This window comes from Argiope bruennichi, chromosome 6 (assembly GCF_947563725.1).
Source record: "Argiope bruennichi chromosome 6, qqArgBrue1.1, whole genome shotgun sequence".
Classification (NCBI taxonomy): Eukaryota; Metazoa; Arthropoda; class Arachnida; order Araneae; family Araneidae; genus Argiope; species Argiope bruennichi.
The window spans coordinates 134,364,617-134,384,431 of record NC_079156.1 but is presented as its reverse complement, the minus strand read 5'-3'; the positions used below and the strand labels follow the sequence as shown (position 1 = coordinate 134,384,431).

The window sequence follows — 19,815 nt, the reverse complement described above, 5'->3', positions numbered from 1 at the left end:
TGTCTTCTGGTATTAATGGGCAAAGAAATACGCTCATAGAACTCGGGCCAGACCGGCTTTTTTTGTTATCCGGAAAGTCCTTCAGCCACATTAGGCCGGATACTCGGGAGTTTATTGTAATTACAATTGATACCAATTTTAAAATAACATGGTAAGACATTAAACACTGATTTAATAAAGTACATTTTGCACTTCAACTATCAAACTATTGCTATAATTTTCAACAACAGAATCTTAAAGAGTATGGATAAATTTATTTCAGGCTTCATTTAACTGAACTAATGTCTTGTTTTAAATTTATCACGAAAATTTGGAACGACCAGACTGATTTCGAGGACAATACCTGACAGGCTTCTTTCAATTTTTCCATATCACGTCAACATAAGTTTCCAACATAAGTCAACGGGCCCATATATATACCGGATCTTCAGTTGAATCAAGTTTCGAACCCGCGATTTCTCCAATTCTGAAGCCCATAAACCTTACAAGGTCAATGCGACCTTATTTATGAAAGGAAATCACAAATCTTAATCTAATGTTTACTAAAGCTTAAAAGTTGCATTAGTGGGCAGTATGAATTGCTTGGTTTACAAAGAGTGTCGGACTCTACCTACAAACTCTTATGCTCCTATAAAAACAATTTCTGCGACAAACCAAGAGGTCAAAAACGCTATAGGGTATAGTTATTGGGGAATCACTGCCAGTAAAATATGCAAATGAGGAGGAGTTGTATACCAGATTAAGTATACAACTCTGATTTAATAGAATATAAATTCATATAGACGTCGACAACAGAACTTTCAGACCTTCCTCCTCCTCCATCATATCAACGAAAATCTTTGGAGTGTTCAAAGAACTCGTCATTCGAAACGTGAAGTTATTCATGCTAATGCAAATTTGTATTCCATTAACCCTTTCGTATAATACAATTATGAGCCTGAATCGAGCACCGAGTTACTGAATTTTTACTTTTAAATGCACGATTAAGAAAAAGCAATTTAAAATTCAAAAATGAATGAAAAACTTTATCTCCAATGCTCTTATATTATAGGAAAATAATTTTAAATGTCCCAAAAAGGTTATGTCATCTAATTAGGAAGTTAAAATCGTAGGTCAAAGGGTTAAACTGATTTGTATACTTTATATGGAGTATCCTTGTTTGTTTTTATTTGATTTACTGATAAACAGATTTTATAAGGTTTGAGTTCTTTCTGTTCTTTTTTTTTAATCCGATGTTCTATTGCAAAAGCTATTTGTCTTGATATGTATGATCACCTGTAAGAGTTTGCCGAAGTTTCAGATTTCCCTGCATGCATATCATATAGTATAAAATCTTCGTTTGTATTGATTTCTAAAGTTCATGTAAAGCGTTAAGCATTAATAATCCTTTGACTACCAACGAGACATTTACATCCCACTAACTTTTTTAAATCAACTTAAAAAGTTCTAAGGAAAAGTAGTTTTTTTTGGTGGAGGGAGGGTATATTCGGAAGTTTAAAAGCATCTGAAAAAAAAATCGAATAAATTTGTCTAATACAGAAGCTTATTATTTTCATTTTCTATACGATTGCAGAGAAAAAGATTTTAAAAAATTGATAGTCAAAAGGTTAAAAAGTTCTTTCTTATGGAGGTCTCCATTTTGACGAGAAAATTCAAATAACTCGAATTAAGAGTTATGTAGCATGCAAATAAATAAAAAAAAAACCTCATACATCTGAAAAAAAATCTTGGATTGAGCACATCAAAAATAAATTGCTTATTACTACGCTGCAAATAAAAAGGGCGTTCACAAAAGCAGTCAAATTCAAAAGACACAAATACAGATTAAGTACATTTCGGAATGGAGGAGCACGAGGTTATCTCCGAAAACATATAATTAGAACACCTGCGAATCTTTTGAATGTGGCAGAATGACAAAGAACCGTGACTCAGAGAAAGAAAAAAAACATTTCCCGAAACACACCGCCTGGAAGATAATTATGCAGAAGAAGGAATTTTTAAAAAATTAAAGCAATGACACCGTGACCTTATCCTCCGTAGATTTTGACACCAACTCAAGAGTTTGTCACCGGGAGTCGTGGGCACAATAAAATTTCGGGTGGGAAGGATAGACCAGGAAATAAAAATAAAACAGCATCTATCAACAGTTTCGGCTGTATTTTTCTTATTTATCTGGAAAGTTGTGGTGAAATTAGGTACACTTTGCATCAAGGCTTGAGATAACAGTCGTAAGTGCATTTCCATCAATTGAGCGTGAGAATTGCTGGCAAGTATTTTTCTCCACTAATTTAACTTTAATCAAAGGCAACGTCGTGATGTTTCCGAGTTCCAACGGTGTGACAAAGTGGTCACGAGCACCTCTACATCATAGTTTGGAATAGCTACTTTAATTTGTAAGTTTAGGGAAAGATTAAAATGAATTGAAAGTAGTTTAGACGAGACATAATGCTTTAACGTCATGAAATTTGGCACAATTATTAAATTAATATTTTTATGATATAATTATAAATATAAAATATTTTGATTATTTAGGGGGGGAATAGAACTTTAATGGAATTCTGTTGCACGTGCTTTCTACTATGTGGGACTGATAATTTTTATAAAATAACTATTTTGATTATTTTATAAAAATTCCAGAAATTTCACGTGTGTAGCTAGCTCATCGTAGCTATTTAAGGCCGAAACAGAAATAATTTTAAGATTTTAATCCATCAGATAGGCAACAGAGTTAATGAATTCTCAGTCTTTATACGGAACGGGAAATTTATGTAAAAATTGTCTTTGCTGCCCTATGTCTTTTCCTAGAGTTGGACACAGCCGGATCACATGCTGGCATCTGAAGTAACTCGTAACGGATCTGAGGTAATTTTTTTGAAGAACTTAATTGACGTTCTTTTGATAAATTTCGAAACATGTTCAATTTGGAGGTCATCATGAAGTATTTTCCTTCTGACATACCAGGGTGCATTAACAATCTTCATCAGATGTTTATTTTGAAGAACTTGCAACTTCTTAATGTCTTGGACAGAATCAAAGATATTATAGCAAAACCGCAAGAAGGGTCCGGCGTTGTTAAATTTTTATCAACGCTACTACCTTACTAGTCTACTACCTTAAAATCATCTCAAAATATCTCAACACTTTAAAATGCTCAGGACCGAATAAACAAAAATTTACTCTTTTGACCTTCTATCTGTATAATAATAAAATTGACTTGTTAAACTATCCCTCAACTTTTAATGCCATAAATTTTGAGACACCAAATATGAAGGTTTATTTTACGTAGCTATCATCATTTTACTTTTTTTCGAATTACTGATTGTGATTGGACATCTATTTTAAGAATCAGTCACGATTTTCCACATTTTATAACGCATAGCGAATAAACCCAGCTACTGCACACAATAGTAAAGACGCACACGTTTTTCATGCAAATAACAGTCAAGCGTTATAAAATTGGGATTTTCCCACCTTTACTCTACTACCTGCAAAGCGGCAACTTGAATTTTTTATATTAAAATTCATCTAATGAAACACTATTTACTCGAAAGCTACAATTATAGGTGGCAAACATTTAATGCTAAAAATACTCCGTCAACTGAAACCAGAATTTTACTTAATTAGCGAAGTCGCAATTTTAGAAATTCGAGAGCAAAAAGGATAGGTTAATGGAAATACTAGAAAATATATTTTTATCAATCTAATTTTAGTCAAAATATATTTTTGGTGCATTTATTAGCTATTTCTTTTTATTCACCATTATCTTCAGAAATTGAAGCTGATTTTAGATTATCATTATACCTTGTCATATATTTATTTTTTTATTTAATAATTACATTAATCATTATTTATCTATTTTAAGATGCGGGGGTTTTTCTCGAAAGCATCTGTTAGCTTCTTCGCAACTTTTCTTAGGAAAGGCATGGCGTTTTTCCTCAAAATCAGATATTTCAGTGTTTAGACTCAATTACGATGTATTTTGTCTCCATTGGGTGTTGTTCCTTTGGAACTTGAAAAAACAAAGGAAAAACTTTTACTAAGAAAACAGAGAAGCAACGCTTCTTTTCGTCAATGTGAATTGAAATGTTTGAAATTTCCTGCTTTTATGATGTTCATCTAAGGATTTCATATCCCACAGCACAAAAATGATGAAGCATAATTCGAAATATACATAATCTCAAATACTCGAAAAAGAAACTTGGAAGTTTCTAACAAAGATTAAATCAAAAAGGCGCCTCTAGATTGGCGATAAGCTGTTATCCTTATATTCGACCACGAACGATGAAATGACGCACAAACCGTTTAATTAAGTACTATTTTAACATATAATCTAAGACGAAAACGATAAGATTACTTTTTAAGATACTTCTAAGAGTGGATTTTTTTTTATATGAACATAATCTAATTCGCAGATTATCCAACTGCAATTATTCCACCCGCAGAGCATATTTAAATCAAAATTATTTACAATGTTTTTTACTAGGAGAGGACACGGAAAATTCAGTTCGGAATTAAATTTAGTTTAATGGTATTAAACATTTAAGTCTTTGTTAATTAAAATACTAAAACACATCAGCAAGACAATTCTGAAAAATAACGTTTTTAGTTATAGCTTATATATTATATTAATAAATTATTTTCCGTGTTCAGTAACCCAACGGCGTGATTGTTAGGGCTTCGCAGGTGAGAAGTGAGAGTTCGATCAAGATGAGTTTTATTATTTCTTTAATTTTTTCAAAATTATTTAAATTAACAATTTACAAATGTTTTAAATTAATTTTATTTATTTTTAAGCCAAAAATAAGTGTTTATCCACTTTATATTTGAATCATAATTTAATTTTCAAAAGAATAATTATAAATGTAGCTTTACGATTATAAATAAAATGTCACTTTAAAACAATTATAAATATTAACTTTTTTGGATTTTAATAGTGATTAATTATTTATTCTAACTCAACGAAATTGTATTCATATCAGATATTAAAAAGAGCTGTTGATTAAACGTCATCAAATATGTAAGCAAATATTCAAGATATTAATAAACAGAGTAAAGCAGGTGGTAAATTATTGAATGCATAAGCAGATGGTTCAAAATTTCACTGACCCTTTGAATTCGAACGAAACCTGAGGAAGCAAGAAAGCATTTTTGGAATGTTTTATTCGGTCTTTAATTAAGCATAAAATAAAATATTCTGAAATTCAATACTGCTCCTGAATATTAATCGTTAATTTTGCAAAAAAATTAAAGAATTAAAGTATTAAGAAAATAGATATTTACGCATAAAAATTAATAACATATTAATTAAAACTTTGTAAATTTTTAATTTAAATAGTTTTATTTCTATAAAAAATACCTGCATTTATAATTGTTCTTTTAAAAATTAAATTATAATTCAAATACTGGGAAAATAAACATTCCTTTTTACATGAAAAAAAATAATAAATATTTTTTTAAAAAATTGATAGAATGTTAATTTAAATAATTTTAAAAAATTAAAAGCAAAAAATAAATAAATACAAATAGAATTGAACTCTGGCTTTTCGATGAGGAACTGATTATCTCGACAACCAAATCTGAGTTACTGAACTCGAGAAGCATGTTAACTAGCACATATATAAGCTATGACAAAGTTTGAAGATTATTTTCTCAAAACTGTCTGGCTATTGCATTTTTTAATGAAGGAGCATCCTAAAAGTATACCATCATACTATTAAATCTCATTCCGAACTATGCTCTCTCTTTGTTAGATCGTTTCTGATTTACAGGTTTAGTAAAATGCGAGGAGAGGTTAAAAGAAGAAAGAAAAAAAAAAAAAAAAAGATTTTAGATGCCAATAGATTAGAATGAATCATTTTTTTTTTTTTTTGTTTATTTTATTTTATTTTGGATACTGGATCGCTTCAAAAACCTGGAACCAAATTAGGTCAAATGAGTGAATAATGTGAGGGCTTTTTACGTGGGATCCACGATATGCATCATAAGAACGTGAGTGGAAATTTTATGCATGCAAATACAGTGCATATATAGAAGAAACTACTAAATCTGAATGACAATTAATTATGATAGCAGCTAATTATATGGAGAACGATTACCTTAAGACATGTTTAACAACCGCTGTTTGAATGGGTATAAATATAATTAGAATTTCTAATCTAAAAAAAGAAATAGTTACGATGATATGCCACTGCGAAAACAGATTTGCCAATGTTAATGATCTTCATAGTTTTGAAATGAAAATGGTGCAATAAATGGTCATTATGGCAATTGGTTTTTTTTTTTTCTTTTTCCAAGTACTAAAAGCAAACCTTCTCAGAAGGTAGGAGCAGATGACAATCTCGAATAACATAATGTAGATTATTTAAGTATTTGTGCGATGAAACAGTGAAAAGAAGTTGAACGGAATTTAAAAAGAGAAACTGAAATGATGCTATTATTATATCAAATGATCATAAAATAACAGTCATAATTTGCTGTCTGTTTCAAATCTACAAAAGTTAAAACGCTTCTCAAAATGTCACACAAACACTGGAAATTTTGGAAGAGGATTTTCAAAAGGAGCTATACTGTCTAATATAATAAGAGAGATACCACCAAAAATATAATAATTACAGAACAATGAATTCTCAATACACCATTTTATAGCAGTTAATACATGCTGCACTAATCTAATCTGATAGATAATGTTATGATCCCACCGCTTATCATATCTTCCTCGAGATAAGGATTTTGTTAAGAGTAGTTTTAAACCCTACTCATTTACCACTTGTTTATTGGTTCAGAATAGTTAAAAGCTAATATAATTATTATAATTTGGAAAGATTTAAAAACTTACTTATGGAAAGGTTAGAAAGATTTTTAAAAATTGAGAATCAATGCGGATTTTTATGTTCATTGTTTACATATATATATTTTTATTTTTGTAAGTAACTTATTATTAAATTTTCTAGCTTTAAAATCCACACTCCCTTATTATTTTTTTAACCAAACATATATATTCTAAAATTGCTTTAAATTTGATTTTAATAATTATTCGATGCAACTTTGACAGGTAAAGAGCAACAATGTTTATTTAACATTCAGCATAGTGCAATACATCACTGATGGATATTTATACTATGAGCCTTGTACTAAAATGAGTTGCTACGAAATAATTAATAAATTTGATTTTGGAATAATAAGAAGATGGCTTAAATGACAAAAACATATATGAGAAAATTGGCAAATTGTTGGGAATTTGAGCAACGAAAGAATTCGAAAGTAAATTGTTCGAGCCTTTTAGCCAGTTACTAGGTCACTCCAGACAGCAAGTCGGCCGCACGATGCCATTTTCAGACAACAAAACTCTTTTACAAGGAACTCGTTCGACGAGGAAAAGAAACTGGTTCTCACAGTTGCGAAGAAAAGAATCGAATGAAGCAGCAACTGGACTAAATAATGCATTTAATTTCATCAAGTTTCCAAGCTTTCTTTCTTTTGCACTTTCTAAAATGGAATCTCGTTTTCCCATAGCAACGCGATCCGTATAAATCGTGACATCTGCTTCACGAGAACAAGTAATGGAGGAAAGAAATATCGTTTGCGTAGTTAAGAATAAAAATCGGCTGTAAAATAATGGAACTGATATGTATCAATTGAAATTTAGAAGACAGAATGAAGCATCTCCTAAAGACGTTATCAAAATTTATTATCTCTTAAGCTATGAATATAGAGAAAGGGTAAAAAAAAATTCTCTAAACCATCAACAACGTGGAATTAAAAAAGGAAATTATAATGTAGGAAAAAATTAAATTTGTCCTTTAAACGATAATTACAAAAGAAACAATAATGGGCAAGCGATGAGTGAAAGTAATGTCGAGAATTAAGAACATTTTAACCTTAAAACATCAAGGAACATTTCAAAGTTTTCTTCACTTCATGCTAGACAAAGTTTAAGAATATAGAAAATAAAAAAGAATTATTCTGAAACATTCATCCGTCATGTACCATATTAGTTCAGACTTTCACCCAGCTATTATTTTAAAATGTAATAAGGAAAATTAAAATATTTGGATTAGGTCTCAATAATAACAAATGGATATTTTTTTTTTCAGACAGGAATATCAAATTTTAAAAAATGAATACAATTCCTAAAATTTATAAACAGAAACAATGAATTTTGGCGATTCGTCTGCTGCTCTTTTATATTCTGCGTGCACACAATTATCGTTAGATAATAAACATATTGAAGTAAGCATGTAATTCAAAAGAGTAAAAAAAAAAAAAAAAATAAATAAATAAATAAAATAAATATTAAAGGGTGAATTTTAATGCAAAGTCACATGACTTGCTACAGTCGGTTGCATCGTTCATAAAGTTTTCTTTCAAAACATAATCCATTCTTTTAAACGTATACACATTTATAAAATCTTCATGAACACTCTCCTCTAAATTTTAGAGAATAAAGAGAGGTGGGGTGATTACGATTTCATAAATAACTCGCACAAGATTTATTTAGATTTGCATTCAATTCGTTATACATCCTAAACAAGGAATCAATTAAATGTCTGAATTAAATATATGCCCACAAGAATGAGAACAAAGGCACACAGTGAACCACATTCTTATAATGAATGATACCAGGTCATTCCTTCTTTCAGTAGCACGACAAACGCAACATTTTTTTCCAAGTAAAGTTCTTGACAAAATACCTTGCCTGAAACTTGCAAGGCAGGCAAGAGCAAGGCCAAAAAAATCTCAAGACCAGGCCAAGGCTTCATTAAGGACGACTAGTGATAAAACACAGTTAACACTGTAAGCTCTGCTTAAAGAGATCGTAGTGGGATCCAGGTAATCGGATAATTATTTATCGAGTCTAGTGGTGAAGCTTAAAAAAACGCATTTAGCACATGATTAAACTAGGAAAACACATTCGGTATTTATCTCGAATTTTAGAAGCTCAAATAATGAAATAGAGTCAGTTTACATTAACAATTTCCTCCGCTCCTTTTCTACGTAACCCTAAAGAAGATTTTTAATAGCTTTATGAAAATCACTCGTTCCATTAAAAACTCACTACTTAAGATATGAAAAGTAAAAGAAAAGAGTATTGTTGGAGTTTAATTTTGTCTAGCATTCATCACGCACATTTAAACGCTCGAAAACTGATCAATTTAACTGAAAAATTGACCAAAAAATTATTTAAGTATTTAGCAAAATTTAAGGATTGGAATCGAAGTATTTTGATGACAGTGAGCAGTTAATAACAACTACAATATAATTTATAGCATCTAAAGTAGTTAAGAACCTTATTTGCTGTAAAAGCCAAAGAAAGCCTTTAAAAGACAGACGCACAGTGACAGACTAATGTTCCCGACAAATACTAGAAGGAGGTGCTATCTACAATTCATCGCACTTCAATGACGCACACCATAAACAAGGAAGACGTAGGGAATCGAAGACACTTTTTCTTCAGCAACTTCAGCCAAAGAGGGTTTCTGCCAAACGTACCGCTGGATTCTGTCCAACATACACACGCACACACACACTTTTTTTTTCTTTGTATCATCCGCTCTCATCTCCTTCTCTACTATTAAGCATCGAAGAGGCATCTTATTTTGTTCCAACAATCACGATCGTACGCCAGTCTCGTTTAAGAGCAATTCGGAGTATCTCACAGAAACAGGTGGCACCAAAATAAAAATGGAAGGAAAACGACAAAGAAAGCACAAATTACATGCTGAAAAGAAGACTCCAAGAAAAAATAGGCAAATACAAAGGACGATACTGTCATTCAAATACTTGGAACGTAAATCACTTTTTGTAGCGAAATTACTCGATTCAGTTGGGAATGGAGTGGATAAGGAATCAAGAGAATAAATTAACAAATCTATATATATTTTGAACTCTAGAATCATTTCCATTGTAACAACACGTAAATTTCAGAAATTAGAAGGAAAAAAAATCAATATTTTAATATCTCCCTTTTTCTCCAAAATTCAACTCTAGCTTGAATGGCGAGATTAAACAGATGAAGCGAAGATCGGATTGGACTCCAAGATTAAAGGCAATCCACTTGTGAGTGCTACGTCATCAGTAGGTGGTTGTCACAAAAAAAAAAAAAAAAAAAAAAAAAAAGTGACAGGATCTGAAGTGAAATATTTATAATCTTACGTTAATATCTGTTCTTAATTTCTTGCTTTTGCAACTAATTTACACATATCGATACGTAATTGGAAACAACCAAAAATAAATGGCGCTTTTACCTTGCTTTTCTTATGGGAGTCAGCATATTGATTCTTCAAAGTTCTGTGGTTTATTTGCTATACCATCATTCAATTTGCGCCGAATGGACTTTTAAATAGTTATGGTTTACAGTGGAAAGTTAAAAGCTTTTCTAAAAATGACCATCAACTCTGGTATGTGACACCAAGGAAAAACAGTACGAGTAGTAAGTAAATCAATGTCTCAAAGAATCCAGAGAACTACAAGGTTACTGAAATTAAATTTTTGACATGAAATGACATGAAATTTGAATGACAGAGGCTCAAGATCATGTGCTCAAGACTTATTGGGAGAAAAAAATTAGAAGTAGTCATTGATATGTGGCGCTGCAGCAGCGAGGCGCATCATTTTTTAAAGACAAAATTGCTATACGATTTCCCTGGTTATGAACAACCTTTTTCTATCCAAAACAGTATGTTACACAATAGAATGCAATAAATCCACATTGATTCCACAAACATACCGAATAAAGCTGCCTTTCAGAAATGACAACATTGAGATAGGTCGGTTCTCCATCGGATATGTAGACGTTTCATTATTGTGATACCAAGAACAACCCATAAGAGTGCCAAGGAAGAAATTATGTAGAACTTTTTGTCGCGCTACAGCTCTCCATCGAGGACTTCTTGTGTTCTCTTTAAATAAATTTCGAGCGTATGATTTGGAAAATCTAGAGTCCAAATTTCGTGCCATTATGATCAATGTAAGAGTTGTACGCCTCTCTGACAAGGGGAAGTTTCATTTCGGCAAACCTATATTTACATAAATCAAGCGACATTACACATCGAAAATGAACGGAATAAGTAATTTGTCTCGGGCACTGTAATGCAAATTGCACCACTATCTGTCGCATATAGTCTACGAAAAATTAAATTTGGGAAATATGAATTGCGGGCCGATTGAAATAATATACGCTTCGTTGTTTACCACATTATACCCATTTATAAGTTCTGGGAGTAGAAAAGTATAGGATATAAATTAAAGATTAAAAAAAGGGGGGGGGGTCCAAATTAGATTTGAAATGTTTGAAATAATAAATCGGGATATTTTCTTGAATTTCAAAGGTTTTATTTAACTTGAAGGACTTTAACCACAAATATTCGAAGGAAACTGGAACGTAAATAGAAGAGGACCCCTTCGGCTGTTTCTTCTGAAGTTCACGCTTCGCTACGTTATGCCATAGGAAGTACACAGAGAATGTGCATCTAGATGAATGCAAATGACTGAAACCCATCAGCGTATCTGGCACAAACGGAGCGTAGGAATATGCCGTTCACCGTTTGCTTCCCGTTGGATCAACAAGCCGATCGAATGGTCCTCTTTCAAAAGGAAAGAAAGAAATCGAGGACGAAAGTTAATTTCGTCCCGCATGTTTCATTGACTCATTCGTTTGACATTTCAGTTTGAGGGAGTGCGATTGCGTAAATGGCTGGTGACACCAATCAATGAGGATGCGAAAAACTTTGGGTATCGAATTCTTAGATATGTCATTTGAGTTACTACAAATGGCTGCAGAAATAGGGGAAAATGAAGCATAACATTTTCTTTAAATAGCTATCGATGACTTCATCAAAAATTTAATCGAGATATACTCAAGCTGTTGGTCAGCTGAACAAATGTAATGTGATTCACATGGTGAATACAAATTAATGCTTCAATTTGGTTATAATAAAAAGCCATAAAGAATGGACTTCATAATATCGACTAAAAATAATTTAATCTAGAGTCCAATTTTCTACAATATATTAACCCCTTCACAGATTTATTTTCTTTACTATGAAATTACATGAAGTCTCCAATTTTAGAATGTTTTATCGTTTTGATTCATTTAAAAATTTATATATAACATTTGAAATATTTATTTATGAATAACTTAATTGATGTTTGAAAGAGTAAAAATGAGATAAATAGAGGCACGCATGGCGTACGTGCAAACCGGTTAAGGGGTTGAAGAGAAGTAATCTGATCTATAAAATATAACTACCTTAATCAAAATTATATCAAAAGTCGGGACTTGAATCCAGATCTAAAATTACTAAAGATCTTAAAAAGAAAATAAATTCACCTTAAAAGGACACCGAGAATTTCAAAACTAACTTATGATTTTTATTCAGATCTTTCTAACTTTCTTCAAATGATGAATCTGTACATTCAAAAATTGAATACAGAGATAATACATCCAATTTCGAACTGCAACAGATTTCAAGCTATTGAGTTAAATGAAACTTCATTGATCAAAAATCGAATGAAACTTGTACGGGGAATAAAATAAGAAGGTGCGTAGTTAGGATTCAACGTTGCTTCCGATTTCTTTCGCGCTTATAGAATTGCTAAAATTGTTTCATTTCAATTATGCTGAACTGGATAAAACTATAAAAAAGTAGTGCTCCATAAGATCAAGCAAGAGTCAATTTCATGGGTAGAGTTGAATGCGCTCAGTAAAGTCGAAATAATTTGGATTATTCTTAAGCTAGACAAAAAATTATTCAGTTGTATACCAAGACTAATGCACAAAAGAAATGAAAACATAGCGCGATCGGACAACTACTGATTCTTGAAAAAAAACTAAAAAGCTGTCGTTTTATTATGTTGATTCTAATCGTTGATGACACAGAACTCTGAAGTGACACCTAAATAAGGAGATGTTTCGAGAGATACCACCGACGTACTGTTTGATAGCCGATACCTGCTGTAACCGATTCCGCATGCGATATGTAAAAGCTGTGTGTGCACAGCTTCAGCGAGATCGTAAACAGAAACAGAACGCGTTCACAAAACCGAATTGCACCGAGAAGCGCTCATCATTTAAAATAAAGCCGCCTGAACACACAGCTTGTGGACTCCTGAAGAGCGTGGACAAAATCAGCTGGTATAAACTGCGTTTTAAAAATTAAACATACGGGTTCATTTAAAATCAAATAATGAGTTGCCAACAATAGAAAAGAACTAAATAGTCTATTGATCATGGTAAAAACTTGATCACAAATGAAAGTTTCACCTAGACGTAGCAAAACAATCGTCATTAAAAATAAGAATTTACAAAGGAAAGTACCCTTTACAACTTCAAAAACTTAAACCAAAAACTATAGTTAATACACTTTGTCCTCTTTCAGCTGAAAATTAATAATGATTCTGAGAATGCTGAAAATTAATCTAGTCTGGTTTGATGTGAATGCCTTTGAAAGAAGGTTTATGCCATACAGCCCAACACAATCCCCATATGTGCATTTATCTAATACATGCGATATTCACTGTATTATATCTATGTTAATTATACATCAAAAAGGATAATATTACATAATAATAATAGTCACAATTTTTAAAAAGTTTTTTTCCCCTCGTAATTTGAAATAAAGGTTTTATTCTCAAACATTTCTCGTTGTTTCCATCAACAACTTTCCAATTTTCTGTTTGGGTCGACCCATTTCGCATTTATGGTCTTTTACATCACTCAACGTTCTAAAAATTAACAGTTGCTGTTCAATCACCTGCCATTTTTTAACAGCTAATAATAGATAGAATGCAATAGGTTCAATCGAAATTCAGAGATTTAAAAATCCGCACAGGAAAACTCTTCATAACAAATGCTTCTTGCCCTTGCATCGAAAATGGACGATTTTCTTACCGTTTATGAATGTAAATAAACGCGATTTCAGATGTTTATGCTGAAAAGTCAACAACCCAAGAAAACAAAAAGGTAGGTAGGTGGGAGAAGAAAGAGAAAAAGAAAAACTCCACGAGGCTCTACAGCTGGCTCCTGAAAAAACAACTGGAACTCGCCAAACTTGATCTCCTCCTTAAAGAGCCCTAAACCAGACGGACACCCCTAGCAGAGGACCTCTCACACCCGGAAAGGTTTCTAAGGTATAGTCTAGGATTCACTTTACGTCCTTGACCCTAACCTCTCGTTATCCCTCTCCCATAGTATCCAGAGAGCAGAAGGGGGAGGGAGGGGTGAACAATCTTTCGAACTCTGAAGACCTCCCTACCTTGTTGCAAAATATGTTAGGAAAGTGATGTTATTACAAAGGGCACACACGAATCATTGTCTTTTAATTAAATTTTAATCATCAGATAAAAACAAGAGAAATAGCAAAATTGTGACATTTAAATCATATGAAATAAAAAGGAATAAGCAGCACCTTGAAAAGTAAGTTTCAGCTTATAAAAGACTAATAAGACTAAATTCTGAAATCGATTATTTAAAAATAAGATGAAGCTTCAAAAGACTATAAATGATGCTGCTTAATTATACTTTAGAATAAAGTAATTTTTAAGGCTATACATACCAATTTTTAGATCCCTAATATTAACATATACTAAGATTTGATTAATAAATGTCATTTATTTGCAAAAACAAATTTCATAAAATGAAAAATTTAAACAACTATAACAGGGTTCAATTTTATAGAATTAACAGAAACAAACTAAAAAATGAATTATTAAGTTATGGAACAGATATATAAATAAAATAAAAAAATTGCTTCCTTGTATAACTGAAATCTAATATCAGAGAATTAAGAAGCAGCTGGAGATGTGTTGTAATGGAACTTCCTCTACCATAGTACTTCTAAGAAACCTGATTTTATCAAAGGATAGGTTATGTATGACCTGCTAGAAATCACTGTAGATTTCTAAAGAGGTCATCAGGCTAGAAAAGATTGGAGATTTTTTTTTTTTTTTTTTAACAGAAAAAGGTTATATCGCAACCAATTCACTTTTTATATATAAAGATAGAATAACAGTTCTTGCTATTTGCTAAAAACCAAACTACCATCAAAGACGGAAAAAAATCAAAGCACTTAAAAAAACCAAGCTTTATTTTAATTTCTTTATACATTAGTTTGAACTAAATTTTGCAAAGATTTAATTAAATTTTTATTAACAAATAATTTTTCTTTTTTGGTTTTTGTTAGGAATTAATCTAAATAATAAAATATGCTTTATTGATTAGAAATCCGATCTCCTCCTGTTCCAAAAGCATAGTAAAACATTTAGACAAAATATATTTCCTAGCATAATTTTAGTCATTTAATCACTGTAAAAAAATATTAAATTTAAGAGAAAAGTTTAATTAGTTACATATTTTTATGAAAACTTAATGATGAAGTAAAGGCAATCTAAAAAACAATGTGTGGTTTGTTTTCGCATTTTTGAAAGACACTGGCAGTTGAGATTATTTTTAATTTAAAATTGGGATCCCACAGTGAGCATTAGATTTTCAAACACAATCAAGGTTGTATAATTAGAAATCCCACATCATTAATATCAGCAATATCTAATTTCATTTGTAGGGCAATATTTCAGCTCATGAAAATAATTAAAGTCCCTTTCATGGAAATATTTTTTAAATAAAGAAATAAAATATGAAAAATTTGTACTCACCCCAGTGGAATTTTGAAATTGAATTGTTGGCCTAGCTGTATCCTATAAAGATATTTCAAACATTATAACAACAAAAGGACAATATCCAATTTAAGCAAGAATTTTATTGAAATTGTACTTTTAGCCATAGAAAAACAATAAAAGTTCTTTTTGTTAAGGTAAACCTATATATCAATCATATTATATATGTCAAAAATATGTAAGAATTAATGACAGATCAAGTTGACAATGCATAAAAAGCTTATCTCAGTTTCAGCATTCAATGTCAAATGCTTCCTTGTATGACAGGGTAACAAAAGAAAGACACATGTAATTAAACAATTTCAATTAAAAAACATTTTATTACACAGAATATGAATCATCACCATATATAACTAAATTCTATTAAAATATATAAACAGGCCAATTAAAATCGCATTAAAAATAAATTTCATATGGTTCAGTAAGATAATGAATAACTTTCTCTACTTTATCAACTTGAATTGGCATTGGGTACAGTCAAAGGCAACTTATGTGAAGCACTGTATAACTGCAGCACTCTACATTTCTTTAGAACGTAAAATTAACACTAATTTGTTCAAATCGCCCATAATATCCAAATCTATCAGCATTCTAACACATTTTAAAGCTTTAGTGTTTCAAGGAAAATGCAAGAAAAAACAGGATATCTCTCTTTGGAGAAGGAGAAAATTTTTCTAAGAACAGCATTATATTATTATCCACTACTATGGAATAGTTACAGAAGACCTCTTCCATGAGGAAAGAACCCAAGGCTCAATCATCAGCTAGTTAAATCATGGCCATATTCTTAAAAAAAATTTTAATACAAAAGTGTTTTGTACATTGAATTTATGGGTAAAAGAACAATAATAACAGCACACTCATACTGCAAAAATTTGATCTCGTACATGTCTCCAAATTTCTTTAAAAAAAATTCAAATGGCAGGTTTGCCCAGCATACCACAGACCTGACTTAGCACTGTGTGATTTCCATTTATTTGCACAAACCAAGAATGATTTCCCTTACTAACACTTTTGAAAAATGCTTGAAGAGATTTCTATCTACTGATAACTGTACAATGTGAAAAATACATCATTCATTTAGAGAATACATCAAAAAATAATTAATGTCCATGTTTTAAATCAATAATCATCATTTACACTTGTCTTTTTCATTAGTGTCATTTTTACTCAATTATAACTTACTTTCTGATTTGCCCACACAGATAATGTTAAGAATGTAGTCATAATTGAGTGCCACTGTTTATATATTAATAACAATACAAAGAAAGATTAAGCATGCTTCAAATAAAAATCTTTAACTGCATTAGACCATTGAGCAAATTTTGTTCCAAATGAAGAAACTTTATCAAATGGAATAAAACATTTGTAGTTATTGTTTTGCAGGTATTAATAAAAAATCCTGCAAAGCCTAAAATTCATTTAAATATGAAAAAATATTTCAATTAATTGCTTCTAATTAATATACTAAAATCTTAAGACTTTTTTTAGTATAATTAAATGATAAAAATATAGGTAAAAAATGACATGAAAAAAGTAGAATATAAATATATATTCTATGATAAATTATGTTACTTTACAAATGAAACAAAAGCATAAGCATATGTTAATACTTTTCAATCACCATCCTTTAATAATAATAAAAAAAAAAAACTTAAAAATAGAGATGGAAATTCAGAACTAAAAGTAGAGGAACTAATTTGAAACACCTAAAGCTACAGAATAAGGAGAAAAAAAGAAAAAAAAACATTTTAAAGGCATTATAAAAATTATGAATTTAAGGCATTTAAAGTACTCTTTCTTTGATTTGAGGTATAAAAATTACACCATACGAAAAAAAAAAAAAATGGACGAGTAGGAATAAGGAAAAGACAAATTTCAATTAAAAAGATGTTTTTACATTTAAATGTGACTGTGTAAAGAAATCAAAATCTAAAAATCATGATGTATATATAACTATCCTGCCGTTAGAAAAAATGAATTATATTTATAATTATTTGAAATAACAAAATATCTTTTTTATTAAAGTATGTGCTGTAATTCCATTCATACTTTCTCATTCATATCTTTATTTTTAATATGTTATGCAATGTTCATTCATGTTAGCATTCAACGATTCAAAATTTACTAAGGAACTAATTTAATCCCCAATTAACTTAAATGCCTACTAATACTACAAAGAAAATTTTAATCCAATCAATGCAAAAATAATCGGATCTCATATAGAAAATTATACAACTATCAAAACCATCAATCATTATTGGTATGGGTGTTCAATTATATATAGTAAATTATAACTAAAACACTGCAATAATTTTATAATTTAAAGGAAAATTGAAGTTTTAAGGAAAAAAATCAATTCTGTGAACACTCGTACTGCTACATGCAACAAATTTAATCAATAAATTATAAAAATCTATAAACAAACTTAATTTGGAACACAAACTGTTCAGATAAATACTTTTAAACCAATTAATAAATTTTAAAAATTAACTACTACTGTAATCAAAATAAACCCATAAGCATAAAATAAGTCTAAATTTCAAGGAACATTTTTATTAAAAGTGGGGAATACATAAAATCTACCAAATCTTAATTAAAATCTTTTTGAGCAACTAAATTCACACCTGCCACCAGTTGGCATCTTACTAGTAGAAAAGTATTAAAAATAAAGAGTGGATAACATTACCAACACTTCAGGTACCATGAACTTTTACCACTGAAATACGGTCTATTGACAATTTGAAGTTCAATGCATATTGCATTCAAGGCATGCCAAATATATTAAAATGAATTAAGAAAATAATTAAAATTGGAAAAAGGATAGTATTTTATATACACACAAAAAGTGCAGTAAGTACATAATATAAAAAAATAAACCAGCAGAACTGGCCTCTAAAATTCCCAAAAACCTTCTAAATAAAGGTATTATTGCCCTATCCTCCCCATAGAAAAAAACGGTGGACCAATAAGTATTCAAATTTTTATTTTTGGTATCTCTCACATGATATTTCATATTTCATAGTATAGCGAAAAAAAAATTGCATTTTGGATGCCTTTCTAAAAACTGGATGAAACCAAAATTTGATACAGAAACCACAATTTTACTACAAGATCAGATATCAAATTTCATTCAACTAAGGCATTGAATTTTTGAATTCTTATTTACAGGCATACAAATGAACAAACTGACAGACAATCAGCTCACACAAATAATGGTTTAAAATCTCATACACATCTATATATTAAATGCTAAAACTGTTTATCAAATTTCCATGATTTAGCTTTTTTCATTTTGTAATTCTTATAAAGGCTTGTAATCCGACAAGCAATTCCCATGAAGAGATTTTGTTCAAAATTTGATAGAAATCTACAATTTAATGTAGAAACCATAAAACCAGAATTAATAAGCATTCTTGTTTTATTAATACTAATTTTCAGTCTAAAACCTTAGTAAATCAATGTAATATTCCAATAAGCTGCATAAAATTAAATTCCAACAAAGTATTTTTAAAAACACATTCTTTTAATTGTTTACGTACATTCTTTAAATTGTAATTTAAAATAATTTTTAAAAACAATGTGGAATTATTTCTAAATATTTATCAAAAAAATTCTAAGAAAAAAGAATTATGTTAACTTTATTAAATTTCTTATAAAACATTTTCTTTAAACTACTTAAAATTTCTACATTATTACTTCAAATATCTTCTAAATACCATAACAAATATTGAAAATTCAATTGGCGAAATTCGTCAGAAAGCACATTTTCATAAAATATGGTACAAAGAACTAAACATAATATACTATATTTAAAACTTTTGTGCTCTAAGTAAAAATAACTATATCATTTACATTACTTAAAACACTATATTAGATAATACTTTATATAGTAAAATTCACATTGCTACATTTTATTATACAAATAATCCTTATAATAAAAATTATTGAATTTGACACTAATTTTTCATATTTATAAAAATAGATTTTGTTTTCAATGCCCTTAAAAAAATTCAATCCTTCCATCTCTCCACTGATTTCTTTACTGTTATTATCATTACATAATTTAACCAATTAATATATTATAATAGCCAAAATTTCAATATTTAATATATTCTAAGACAGTTTAATTATATCCAAACATAA

At 30.0% G+C, this 19,815-nt stretch overlaps 1 protein-coding gene across 1 annotated transcript in view; it reads right to left on the bottom strand.

Annotated features, from left to right (window-relative positions):
- The window catches only part of LOC129971183 (RNA polymerase II elongation factor Ell-like), a 107,303-nt gene that overhangs the window by 85,841 nt on the left and 1,647 nt on the right, over positions 1-19,815 (bottom strand). The window contains exon 2 of the mRNA XM_056084725.1: positions 15,649-15,690. Within this exon, the coding sequence (XP_055940700.1) occupies positions 15,649-15,690 (42 nt within the window). The remainder of the gene's footprint in view (positions 1-15,648; positions 15,691-19,815) is intronic.